General features: G+C 40.5%; 1 protein-coding gene across 6 annotated transcripts in view; it reads left to right on the top strand.

Moving 5' to 3' along the window:
• The window catches only part of PAPPA2 (pappalysin 2), a 248,569-nt gene that overhangs the window by 172,545 nt on the left and 62,446 nt on the right, over window positions 1-13,578 (top strand). For all 6 annotated transcript variants that reach the window (XM_060197727.1, XM_060197724.1, XM_060197725.1 and 3 more), the window contains one exon: window positions 10,497-10,635. In XM_060197727.1, the coding sequence (XP_060053710.1) occupies window positions 10,497-10,635 (139 nt within the window). The remainder of the gene's footprint in view (window positions 1-10,496; window positions 10,636-13,578) is intronic.

The raw sequence follows: 13,578 nt of genomic DNA on the forward strand, positions 1-13,578 counted from the left end.
ATGAACCATTGATGTTGCAAGGTCAGAGAAGGTCAGCAAGAGCAAAGCAGTAGGAGATAGTCATCTTCCAAACTGGACATCAATTGCAGACTGAAAAACTCTGGATTGAGAAATGATAAGAACAAGGTGAAGCTTCTATTGGGTTATGTAAAAACTTTACAAGGAAGGGAAATCTGGAGAGGGTGGGGAGTGGGGCCTAGGTATGTCTTATGTTCTAGTTATGTAAGAGAATCTATAACCCATGTAAATTGCTGGGCTACAGATCAAGACCTCAGTTTACCCAGAGCTTACGCACAACTCCAGGGAAACCGTGCAACCCCTTCTTCCTGTTCCATAAATGTGGTTCTAAAAATAACATGGAGCGAGGTCCACACCCTTTAAACCTTGCTTGTAGAACAGAATTGTGCCATCTCCCAATATCACCTTTTTTACAGTTTTCTCATCTCATCCTGCATATGTGGCTAGAGAGCTGTGATATCAATTGTGCAGCAGTAATCCCTCATGGGATGTGCTCATTTGTATGTAGATGGTGTTGCTTCTGCAGATGGGAGTGGCAGTGCACCAGAGCATATGCCGCAGGAGGCAATATGCTCCCTGTGGGTTATCCTGCAATTGTTTTACGCTTTCTTTGGTAGCCCACATATTTTATAATCTCCATTAAAATCATGAATTCTGCATCTTAGTGAGACAGGACTTTTGAGAGACAGTGAGTACTTTTGGCTGTGTAATATGAATATGTTTCTCTTTAGGAGGATGGGGGCATTCAGAAGGACCTTCTAGTGTTACAGGCAGGCATGGTTTAAAAATAATAATAATAATAACAAAAAACTTGTGGCAGAATTAGAAAGGAGAGAAGCAAACTTCAAAATTGCCCAATACTAGGACCACCAACGCCTCATCCTGAACTTATGAATAGTTGACTTTAAGAAGAGATGAACCTCTTCAGGAAGAATGTTTTCAGAACCCGGCCTTCTAGTGCAGACACTTTAATGGAGGAATAGTGGAAAGCTCCTTTTCCCAAGAGACACAGACTGAAGGAGAATTTCTCTTAATGCAGTAATTTGTCATTTCTCTGGCATGGAAATGAAGAGTCAGAGTGACAACTGAGATCCTGCTGTTTCTGAGTTAGTTTCCCCTCCCTTCAGTAAAACCCTTAAAAATACCAGTGTTGTTCTGCTTGGGAAGACTGATGGAAATGCACTTGACACTTAATCTAGTTTCTATCCTCTCACATAACAATGGAGCAGGTAGTGATCCAGAATGGAGACCTTATCTTTTTGCACTGGTTTGAAGGACAGCAAAGTTCTCTGAGGATGATGTTATCATTGGAGGTGGGGATGGGGATGCTGCCAGGCATAGAAAGATTAGACTCTTCAGTCTATTCCACATTCTGTACATTCTATCTTTCATCCACTGCCAAATCCAGAGCATACTCTCCTCCATAGCCCGCACCATCTAATTTCAATAACAATTAATAAAACAACATGGGGTAATGGAGAGAAATTGAATCCTCTTTTACTATTAAACCTTAAAAGAGATGTTACTATGGAAACCACTGGGATTGCTATTTGGTTAATGGTAGCACCTCTTGGATAATTGAATGGCAATATTGTTTAACTAAGCAACTAAAAAGCTAGGACACTAAGCAGAAAAGTACACTGGGCAATAAAGATTATGAGGAACTTTCTCTTGGGTTCTCCACCACATCCTGCCCATTCATGGGTTTTCTGGACTCCCACGCTAATACCACCATCACCTCATCTAGGAAATTAAATATCATGTTAGAACTGGAAGGGATCTTTAGAAACCTAATCCAACTCAAACATTCTATAAATTTTCAGACAATATTTCAAAGTGGCTAATAGACTCACTCAAGGTCATAGAGATGAGCAAGGGCAAGCCAAGACCTGAATGAAGGTCACATGGGCCTTGACCTCCTACTTTCTGTACCAGACTATGCTGTATATGATGGTACAAAGGCTAAACAATTTCTCCTAAATGAAAAGAGATTCCAGAAAACCAGGTGTGGTCAATCATTTCTGATTCCCAAAGGAAAGGGAAATACTGCCTTTTTAAAAAGTTTATCAGCTGTTATAATTCTGATGTTGAGTTTAAGCCAAAGTTTAAGTAAATTCTTTGTGGTTATATTGTAGTCTTGATGTGTTAAGAAGCTATAGTCTCTCTCTCTCTCTTTCTCTCTCTTCTTTAGTTTCCTCAACTCTATATGAGTAAAGTTGCATTGAATTACTTTTTATCATCATTGGGGCATCACAACTTTAAGAAACATTTTTCAGATAGATAGATAGATAATCAGAAAGAGGAGAGAGAGGTAAAGACACCACAGTACTAAAGCTTTCTCCAGTGAGGAAGGGGCTGGGCTTATGTGTCGAATCACCTTTGAAGTTCATCAACTTTACCAAGTAATGGCATCTCTAAGACAATGGCTGAAGGTTTCCCCCACACCCTTGTTATATTTTTTAAAAATAAAAATAATGTTTGGCCATAAGCTTCCATTAGCCTTCACATGAAGAAAGAAGTTTCTCCCCATAGGCGCTGACTAACTCCTGAAATTCTTCCAGAATGACTCATACCCTCAAGGGCACCTTGGACTAAAACTGCAGGGAAACTCTGGGCAGGACATACAAGACTTGGCCCACTCATCAGGAGCAACCCAGCTTCCCAAATATGAATCTTGGCTTAAGCTAGGCCAGCTTCCCTCTGGTAACCCCCAAAAATGGAAAACTAAAAAGAGATGTCTGGCTTGGCATGCCCTGAAGGACACCTCATAACAGGCTTGTTAGATCCCTCTGTTCCCTCTGGGGGAATAACATTCACTTCTAGGGTCAGTCTTACCCTGTTCCTTTCAAGCATCAGAAAGGGGCTTTGTGTCTATGTCTGTCTTCAATCTGGGATCTCCAAATTGTTAGAACTTAAGATACCCCCCCCCCCACACACACACACACTTCGAATGTTCCTCAGTTCACAACAGTAGGAATGAAATGGCATGTTTTATTATTCTAGGCATTGATAGGGTAACCTTGTTATTTATTTATTTATTTTTATTCAATGATGAGGAGCCAACTCTGGATACACATTCACAACACCTATGAACCACCTCCCTGGCCCAATTATATTCTAAATTTTGAAAGAAAGATAGAATGAAAAGAAGAAGGAGACACCAAAGCTCCACTCCATTAACCATGAACTTCAATCAGTATTTTTTTAAATATTTATTTATTTATTCCCTTTTGTTGCCCTTGTTTTATTGTTGTACCTAGTATCATTGTTGTTGATGTCATCATTGTTTGATAAGACAGAGAGAAATGGAAAGAGGAGGGGAAGACAGAGAGGGGAAGAGAAAGATAGACACCTGCAGACCTGCTTCACCACTTGTGAAGTAACTCCCCTGCAGGTGGGGAGCCAGGGGCTCGAAGCGGAATCCTTAAGCTGGTTTTTGCACTTCGCACTACCTGGACTTAGCCTGCTGTACTACTGTCCGATTCCCACTTCAATCAGTATTTTTCATGGTGTTTCCCTGTGAGACTGGGGTTTGAACTCAGGACCTCAGTCATGGCAAGGCATGTGTTATACCCGAAGAGCTATCTTCTCAGTCTACTTACACTCTATCTGAAAAGTCTTATAGAACATTTCTTTTGTCTCTCCAAGCCCTACTCATTCATTAAAGTCAAATTCAACCCAATGATAAAACTTTTTCTGCATCATTCATCAATTTGTAATCAGTAACACATTACTGAATTATTTTTTTCTTGGAATTGTATTGAATTATATTGAAAGCTTCTCCAGAACTGAGGAAACATCTTATGCTTTTGATGTATCCCATGATTTATACGTAATAATTGTGTTTAAAAACATTAAAGCATAGTGATCCAGTCATGGGACTAGTGTCTCCTTCTAGAATCAGGATTGTTGTTTTATAGTCTTAGTTGATAGAATCTATTGGCATTTCTTGGAGGTGATATGTTCAGATCTTTATGGTGCTTAGTTTCACTCCTGCTGAACATTAAAAACTTTGAGGCCTGAAAAAAAGTCAAAGGTGCTAGACCTTCCTAAAGAATTAAAATCCCAAGGGGACTATCTTATTTTTTATTACCTTTATTTACTCATTGGATAGATACAGCCAGAAATTGAGATGGAAAGGAGAGATAGAGAAAAGAGAGATACTTGCAGCATTACTTCACCACTTACAAAGCTATCCCCCTGCAGGTGGAGATCAGGGACTTGAACCTGGGTCCTTGCACATTTTATATGTGCACTCAACCAGGTGCAACATCACCTGGCCCTGGGGCTATCTGTTTTTATTTTTTAAGCTACCTAAGTGAGTATAGTGTACAACTCTTATAGAGAAAACCTGCCTTGTGACCAGTGATGGTCATTCTTTTACAGAATTGTATCCATAGGGAGTTGTCAGCTTCAGACATCATTCACAGACCCAGGTCTCGAAAGAGAAACACACCTACTTGTGGCAAATGGTGTTGGGGTTACTTTGGGCAGGTTCTACATGAGAGGAGGAGAGCTGCAGATTCAGCTGCATTTAAACAAGAATTCCTCAGTGGAAAGCATCTTAAAACCCTCCACAACAGTCACTTTGTGAGGGATGGACCAAAAGAAGAGAAGAAGTAGAGATAAAATACAAAAATAGAATTCTGGGGAGGTGGTCATCTGCATAAAGAGATGTTCAAGGTCTTATGAATTTGAAATTTCTTTGGCTACAACTTTGTCTCCTAGGAGGACGGAAATTCTCATGGACCACATCTGACTAGGCCCATCATATCCCTACCTTAGAACATATTGCAGTGGAACGTGGGAGAAGATCTGGAAAAAAGGAGGTAGAAAAGCAAGAGGTGGTAGCCAGAGGAGGAGACCAATTTAGTAAGGCAACTTACAATTCAAGGTAGCTGGATAAATATTGCCAACTTGGCCAAGATAGAAGGTTAAATAACCTATATTTTTTTCCTCTGACTATGAGCAGAGGAACTTCTCCACTCCTCTGGCTTCAGTTGTAGACTCCTGAGTTGAGAATAAAGAGGTAGGAAAGTATCCTCACTACAAGGAAATGGCCTCGTGGTCTCAGCTGACCCCCAGAGCCTGGGCTGTGATGAGGAGTTTCCTCCCACTGGCTGGGTGGCCTCCTTTCCATGTCCAAACAGTTCTAGTTTCCTTGTATGTCAAACCAAGATAAACACCTAACTGCCTACCTCTTTGGGCACTGCCACCACTTTCCTTAACATTTGTCCAAAGACCATAGGAAGAGAGCCTGGGAGTTCTGATACTGATACTTTATTTTTATGTTAGTATTATTATTCTGATAGAAGAACACATGTGACACCAAGTCAAAATAAAAATCCTTCCTCTCCTTCTCTGAGAAGACAGATAATATATCTCCTATTGAAAAGGCAAATTTTGTAGTGGAAGAAAAACCCAAAGGAGGCTCAGGGGCAAGTGTGCAATTGGTACCAGATGCCATCAGAAGCTAACAGCCTGACAAACACAACCCTCATAAAATGGATTCCTTCAAAAAGGAAGCAAATGGAAATATAAGCTAGTGAAAGAATTTTCAGCAGTTGCCCTGAAACCATTTCTCACTTCATAAACAGGTCTGGTGTGTGTGCCTTTTTTCTTTTGAGTCCTGGTCTTATTTCAGACCACTCCTTCCCACCCCCCACTACATGTTCTACCCCACCTCACCCTTTCTTCCTTGCAGCCAAGACAGCACAAACTTCCCAAAGACGTTGTCACAGAAACAGTAGTTGAAGGATCTTTATTTTGAAGGAAGGAGGCTTGTTCAGGGGATTTAGTTTGCTGTCTTGTCCCATTGTGTATTTGTCCTCCACAGTGATGATGATGATGACATGGATTAATTAAATGGAGTCACTGAAAAGAAACAGCATGTACTAGTTCCTTCATTTCTTCACAGTAAGCTGACATAAACCATAACTACTAACAACTCTACTCTCTTCTTAACATGCTGAAGAAATCTTATGTTTTGTGGACATCAAGGATATGTAACATCTGTGAGCTTAGAGTTGTTGAACATCACTGATGAGGTGTTCTGATCTGTGAAGATGGTGAAATTTTGGATCCCTTGTCCATATGTTTAGAGTAAAGACAAAGAAATAAAGATTTAGGGAATTGGGTGGTAGCGCAGCGGGTTAAATTCACGTGGCATAAAGCGCAAGGACCAACATAAGGATCCTGGTTCCAGCCCCCAGCTCCCCACCTGCAGAGGAGTCGCTTCACAAGCAGTGAATCAGGTCTGCAGGTGTCTGTCTTTCTCTCCCCCTCTCTGTCTTTCCCTCCTCTCTCCATTTCTCTCTGTCCTATCCAATAACGACAACATCAACAACAACATTAATAACTTATAACAACAATAAAAATGGGCAACAAAAAATAAATTTTTTAAAGAAAGACTGATTTAGTTGATGTATTACAGACCTAATGATTAGCAATGGATTGAGTAAGTTTGTGCTAACAACTGTCAACCTCTTCCACCAACTCATATCTTCCTCCCACCAATGGGTACCACTGAAAGATACCACTGTGGGCCATCACACCATCACAGGGAATATGCAGGGCTTAAAGGAGGAAAAATAAAATCCTTTTATACCACCCAACTCCAGTCCCTCCACACTGCACCTACTAATCACATATGAAAGAAATGATCATGTTTCTGACATATGACTTACAACCCACAAGTATAAGATCATGTGCAGCATATTGAAACCACACTCTTCGGAGTGTCTTTATCATTTACATCTCAAGTATTTCCAGGAAGTAAGCACATATTCAGTGACAAGTTATTTTCCACCTTCTTATATTGTTTCCCAACTCTTAGGTAAAGCCAATGGCCACTACCATAATTAAAGGGAAGATAAAACAAATGAATTGTGAGTAGATGCATGAGATTCTTGCTCTAATATTTAACATCGTTGGCAGTGGCATTATAAGCAAGACAATCTAGGCAAATATCTTGCTTCAGTCTCCCCCAGGCCAGGAGTTCTTCATGATTATGATATCAGATCAATGTCTTATGATATCAGATCAATGACAACAGTAGGTGCTCAGTAGACACTGATGAACAAGTGAGCAGGACAAGATGGTGGAGTCACTATTTGATGGTGATTTTTCTTTTGAACCCCAGTCATCATTATAAATTTGAACATATTTCCCATTTTTTATAGTGACTGACTTACTTTACTGCCTAGTGGAAGGACAAACTTAATTCAACAAGCATGCATCATGTTTGTTCTACAGAGATATATATAGTTAAATATAAAAGTAGATAAGAATCAGACTTTATTTTTAAGAAGCTCATAATCTGAGAGTCAACATTTAGAAGACACTTAGACACTGTCATTAGGACCAAAGAATGAATAAATGAATGCAAGAACAAGCAAATCCATACTTTACTATAATTATTATAGTAAGAAACTATAGAGTATGAGATGTGTTAGAAAGTGATTATGGCGAGTCAGGCGGTAGCACAGCGGGTTAAGTATCATGGCACAAAGCGCAAGGACCTGTGAAGGATCCAGGTTCGATCCCCAGACTCTCCACCTGTAGGGAAGTCACTTTACAAGTGGTGAAGCAGGTCTACAGGTGTCAGTCTTTCTCTCCCCCTCTCTGTCTTCCCCTCCTTTCTTCATTTCTCTCTGTTCTATTCAGCAAAGACGACAACAGTAATAACCACAACAATAAAAAACAAGGGCAACAAAAGGGAATAAATAAATAAATAAGTGATTATGTTTTTAATTCCCCTGAGAAGTCCTGACCAGAACTCTGGATGGGCCTTTTAGAGAAGGGAAGACCAAAAGATTTGTAGAAATCTCAACAAACTGAGCAAAGATACAGAAGTGGCAGAACCAATAAGTGACTGTGGCTCACAGAAAACAGGTTGGGGTGGGTGGCTGGAATGTAGGTCATGTGTGATGGAGCAGTGGAAGGAGTTAGCCCAGGGACAAAATAACCCTCAGAGTTGTACACCATGTTCTCCCCATCTTCCAGGGAAGACACTAGAACATTGGGGAATGGATAACTCAACCAAATCATATAAGCAGCAAATTGTGGTACTGAGACTCAAATCCAGACAGCCTAGGGCCATTGCCCTCATTTGTATTCTCAACCCTTCTCTGTCGGTTAGAGGCTAACCCTCTTCTTGCTCCATTGCATCCTTGGTACTTTTGTGGTGTAGGCTGAGTTTCCCTGCACCCTGGGGACTTTAACTCTCTCCTAGTCCAGGTCGATTTACTCTAGAGATCCAGACAACATCCTCTAGAGAAGATCTCTCCTGAACCATTTAGTACAGTGTTTGGCATGTGGACGTAATGTTTGTGTTTCTTCTTCCTAGCACGGTTTCAGTTCTTATTGCCTTGATTGATAATAAGTGGTGTGTGATGCCATCATTTTACCAACTATAAAAATGCAATCTATTATTTCTTTGAATTTTAAGATTCATTTATATGAAGGTGATGGGAGAGAGAGAGAGGGGGGAGGCATTGCCAGGGATTCAATCTGAGACCTTTGGGGTCTCAGGCATGCACGTCAGATGTGCCACCACTGTAAATATACTAAATTCGAACTATTCACCTTTTATTTTATTATAAAAATATAAACCAAAACCACAATGACATGTATCCATAGTGAAAATGGTCTGCATCAAAAAAGAAGGGAAGTGAGTCTTACCCAGAGTTTGGACAACAGAACTCTGTGGTGCACTATTGGTGGAAATGTTAGTTGATGTAGCCTCTATTGAAAATTGTATGGAGATTTCTTAGAAAATTGAAAATGAGAATACCATATTAGCCATCAATACCACTCCTAGATATTTACCCAAAGATATGAAGACAAATTGAAAGGAATATTCTCACCCTTATGTATATAGCATTGCTATTCACTATAATCAAAACAAAATATAGATTCAATCTAAATGCCCAGATGACTGGGTAAAGAAACTGTGAGATTCATGGTCAATACTCCCTTGTGTATTTCTCGATAAAAAATATTTTGAAAACAAAACTGTACCGTTTGGGGCAAAATGGATGGAAGTTTGAGTGACTAAGTTAAATAAGTCAGATAAGTACCAAGTGGCCTCAATACAATATGCTAAGTTAAATAAGTCAGACAAGTACCAAGTGGCCTCACTCATATTTGAAATATAAGTATAAAGCTAAAGAAAACATGAGCACAAGTCTTAAACTTAATAAGAACTATGGCGGTTATCAGAGAGGGCAAGGGATTGTGTGGAAGGAACAGACAAAAGAGTCATTTTGATAGTGTGATGACACTGGTACTTTGGTGATGGGTACAGTGACACTTATACACATAGAGATGAGGAAGTCTGAACCCCCTAAAATGTAAAGCAATAACAAATCAAAAGTAAATCACTGAATAAAAACAAAATTTAACAATATGGGGTTGAATTATGATGACCGATGTATATGTGTATTATTTTTCAACAAATACACTTGTTCTCCATATTCAGAGTTCTGCATTAAAGGATTCATCCAACATTGGATGTAGGTTTGTGGAATAAGAATGAACAGAACCAGACTATGGAGACAGGGTGTTGACTATAAGGACTTGAACATCCACAGATTCTGGTATTCAGAGGAAGTGAGATTTAGGGATGAAGAGCTCTGAAACCAGTCCCCCACAGATACCAGAAATATCTGTAAGTTTTTGCTGGTGCCCCTGGTCCCACATTGCTCAAGAGTCAACTGCATGTCCATAGCAGTCAGCAAAGAAATGACAGCTTTTCTGTCATTTCCAGTTCCCAGGCCTTTCATCTGGGGCTCTCTGGATTCAACCTGTGGTCAACAAACTAAAAATTAATGCCTGGAACCACCCCCATTGGTTCCCCCAAGATATGTTCTTACATCTGTCTTGATTGTTTGGAGACCTGGCAAGATTGGTTGTTAAATATTTTGAGTCTCACTTCTAACCTTTCTATGTCTGATGTCATCAGAGTTTGGAAGATCCTGTATCCACCTTTTCCAATTTTTCCCTGGTGGAGCAACCATAGGAACTGGTTAATCTGGGTTCAGAGAGATAGCTAACTTAGCAGGATATATACCCTAATCTGCATGAGTTTCTAGGTGCAAGTTCTAGGACTATGTAAGAGAACTGGGAAGTTTCTTGAATGATGTAGCAGTGTTGTGATGTCTTTTCAGTGACTCTCCCTATGTATGCTTCTCTCAAAAGAAAAGAAAAAAAAAACTAACCAAGGAACGATAATTTGGACTGTGAAAGCTACTCATCAGTGTTATGCATGCCCTGAGTTCATCCCCTCATACGGGGGGGGGGAAGGAAAGCTGATTAATCATTTCTTGATATCTATAATTGTTTATGTTAATTTATACCTCTGAGTTCTATAGAAAGGGATAGGAGGTTAATGAAGGGTTTTGAATAAAGAGTCTTGCTAGAAGGAGTCTCTTCTGCTGCTGAGTCAGTCTAAGGTGCTCTGTCTCTGTTGTCCCCAGCTGTGCACCCTTGCTGCTGGACCACTCGGACATAGTGAACTGTACCTCTGATGGCCCTGGTCATATGAAGTGCACTATCACATGTCAACGAGGATTTGCCCTGCAGGCCACCAGTGGAGGGCACCTCAAGCCCTTGCAGGTGAGTTAGAAACCTGGGGTCATCAAGACTCAGCTCCTAGGGAGGGGAGGGCCTATGTTCCCCCTGGCTTGATTGAAAAAGTCAGGTGTTTTAAAAATCATTTGGATGGGAAAATGAACATGAACAAAGCAAGGGGGGGTTGACTGTATAGAAATATAAGATTAATACAAGCAAATGACTAGGTATCACTAAATCTCCAGATGGCCAGGGCATGGGGATTCATATTCTGTTCTCCACTCTAGTTTTTGTCTTCTTGTTATTCTGATGGGCTACACATTTACCTATAATATAGGAATGCCCCAGTGAGGTTTGTAAATAATTTTCAGGCTACATGGGTCACAATCAATTTAGCTATGGTTCTTTACCCAAACTCCAGAGCTCTCAGTTAAACTGTCATTATTATGAACATTATTCTGTATTTACAAGTAAGAATTTTTTTCTTTCTTTTGGAGAAATGTCAACATTCTATGCAGGAAGTTTAAACTTGAAAGCAACCAATCAAGAATCACGGTCACAGTAAGAGAGAGAAAGGATGTTCCAGGGAAAATTAACCAGATTCCCTGGAGAACCGTGACTCTATGGTGTGATGAGGAAAAAGCAGGAACAAAACTGATAGGTAGTAATGACTCTGAAAGTTAGAAATTTAACAATTTTGTATCACTCAACTGCTTAGCAGTTTATAAATTCATAGGAGAGGGAGTCAGGCAGTAATGCAGCAGGTTAAGTGCAGGTGATATAAAGCACAAGGACTGGCCTAAGGATCCTGGTTCAAGGCCCCAGCTCCCCACCTGCAGGGGAGTCACTTCACAAGCAGTGAAGCTAGTCTGCAGGTGACTGTCTTTCTCTTCCCCTTTCTGTCTTCCCCTCCTCTCTCCATTTCTCTCTGTCCTATCCAACATCAACGACATCAGTAATAACTACAACAATAAAACAACAAGGGCAACAGAAGGGAATAAATAAATAAATTTTAAAAATAATAATTTGTAGGAGAATATCACTGATTTAGAAATGTTCCGAATTTAAAAGCAGTCTTTGGTTTCAAATATTATAGCTTTTCCTAGAGGCAAATAACTTTAATAAACTTCAAGGTTTTAGTGGCTTGGTCTAGGAATCTTTGGACAGGAAAGTAGAACTGTTATCACGTGTTCTAAACTATCTCAACAAACACTAGAAAATAATTTGAAAGGGTGAAATAGAAGGGAGCCAGAGAGATGGACCAGTGGATCAGATGGACCTCTGATTCCACATCCTCTCATGGACACATCACAGGGAATAAACCATGCTTTGTCTTTCTTCTTCTATACTGCCTGTCTCTTTTCTCCCTGCCTCTCCATAAATATACCAATTTTTTAAATCACTAGACAATGGAGAAGACTCAATAAATAGCACACATACAAGATCATTTTATTTATTTACTGATATTAAACATAATAACAGAAAGAAAGAAAGAAAGTAAAGACAAGAAAAAAGAAAGTGAGAGAGAAAGAAAGAAAGAAAGAAAGAAAGAAAGAAAGAAAGAAAGAAAGAAAACATCAACAACAAAGTAGAAACTGGACATTTGTGTGAAAGATAAAGAGGAGAGAAGAAAAGACTGTGCTTGTAGCAAAAATGAGAGAAAGAGAGAGAGAGAGAGAGAGGCAGGGAGAGAGAAGTCAAGGAGCCAAGTGGTGGCATACCTGGCGAGCACACAAGTTACCATGTGCAAAGAGCCAGGTTCAGGCCCCCAGTCCCTGCAGAGGAAAGCTTTGTGAAGGGCGAAGTGGATCTGCAAGTTTGTCTGTCTGTCTGTCTATCTATCTATCTATCTATCTATCATCTATCTTCCCTCTCCCTTTCCTCTCAATTTCTCTCTGTTCTAGCAAATAAAAGAAAAAGAGAAAATGAAAAAGAAAACAGGAAGAAAAGGAAGTAGGGAGGGGAGGGAAAATGGCCTCCTAGAACAGTAGGTTCATCATGTAGTCACCAAGACTCAATGAGAGCCCTAGGGACAGTAAGATAAGATAGGGTAGGTCAAGTGAGGACACAATGGGTGATATGAAGCCAAAAGAAAGCCAAGCAGTCCACACAGAGTTTATGAGATGCTCATAAAATGAGCATGGTAGTTGGAGCCAGGTCTTAATGCTGTGGTAAGTGTGCTAGAGGCAGACCCTGCCTGAGAGGAGGATGGTGGTACCCTCTGAACCCTCTGATTATCATCTGCAATGCACCTCAAGATGATCATTCCTGTCACCAAGACTGACCCACCAAGGACATAATATACAGTGCCAGCTTATGACCTCAGAACAGTAGGGAGTTTCTTTTTTTGTTGACACAAAAACTGAAGCTAAACAGAAAAATGTGTCTGGCCTTGAAGTGGGTTCTCCTGGCAGGCAGCAGGGGGGGGAGCTTAAGAAGCCAGGCAGAGTGACTGTAACAGGTGTCTTCTCTTTATGTTATTGTTGGTTCTGGTGGCCCTGGGGTCTCCTGGCAGGATGGCAGCTGGGATGCAGAATGCCCCCCACCTCCCTGACCTTCAGTGACCCACTGGCTGTAGTCACAGCTGTATTTTTTCTCTGGTAAGCCCTGAGCTTCCAGATCTGTGGGTTCCTGCTCGTTCTGTTCCTTTCATCCTGGACTGGACATATCCTTCTCTCCTTTCCTGCCCCTCCACTGCTAGGAAGCCCTGCCCATCTTTCAAAGACCAACTCCTGAGTCCCCTGGTCTGTGAATATCTACGGATAGCCTTCCCTCCTGACCCTCCTGTAGCCACCACAAACCAGTGGGGTGTGTGCATGTGTGACATATCATTGCACATTTTACACATTTATCTTGCCTTTCTTCTTGGTCCTTTCTCCACCTCCTTTTATTGTATCAAATGCATTCTTTATATTGTGTGTTTTCAAATCATTACAGAAGATGGTAGGACCTAGCAAACAAAAGTATGCTCTTGCGCTTTCTTTTTCT

The sequence above is a fragment of the Erinaceus europaeus genome, chromosome 9 (assembly GCF_950295315.1).
Source record: "Erinaceus europaeus chromosome 9, mEriEur2.1, whole genome shotgun sequence".
Lineage (NCBI taxonomy): Eukaryota > Metazoa > Chordata > Mammalia > Eulipotyphla > Erinaceidae > Erinaceus > Erinaceus europaeus.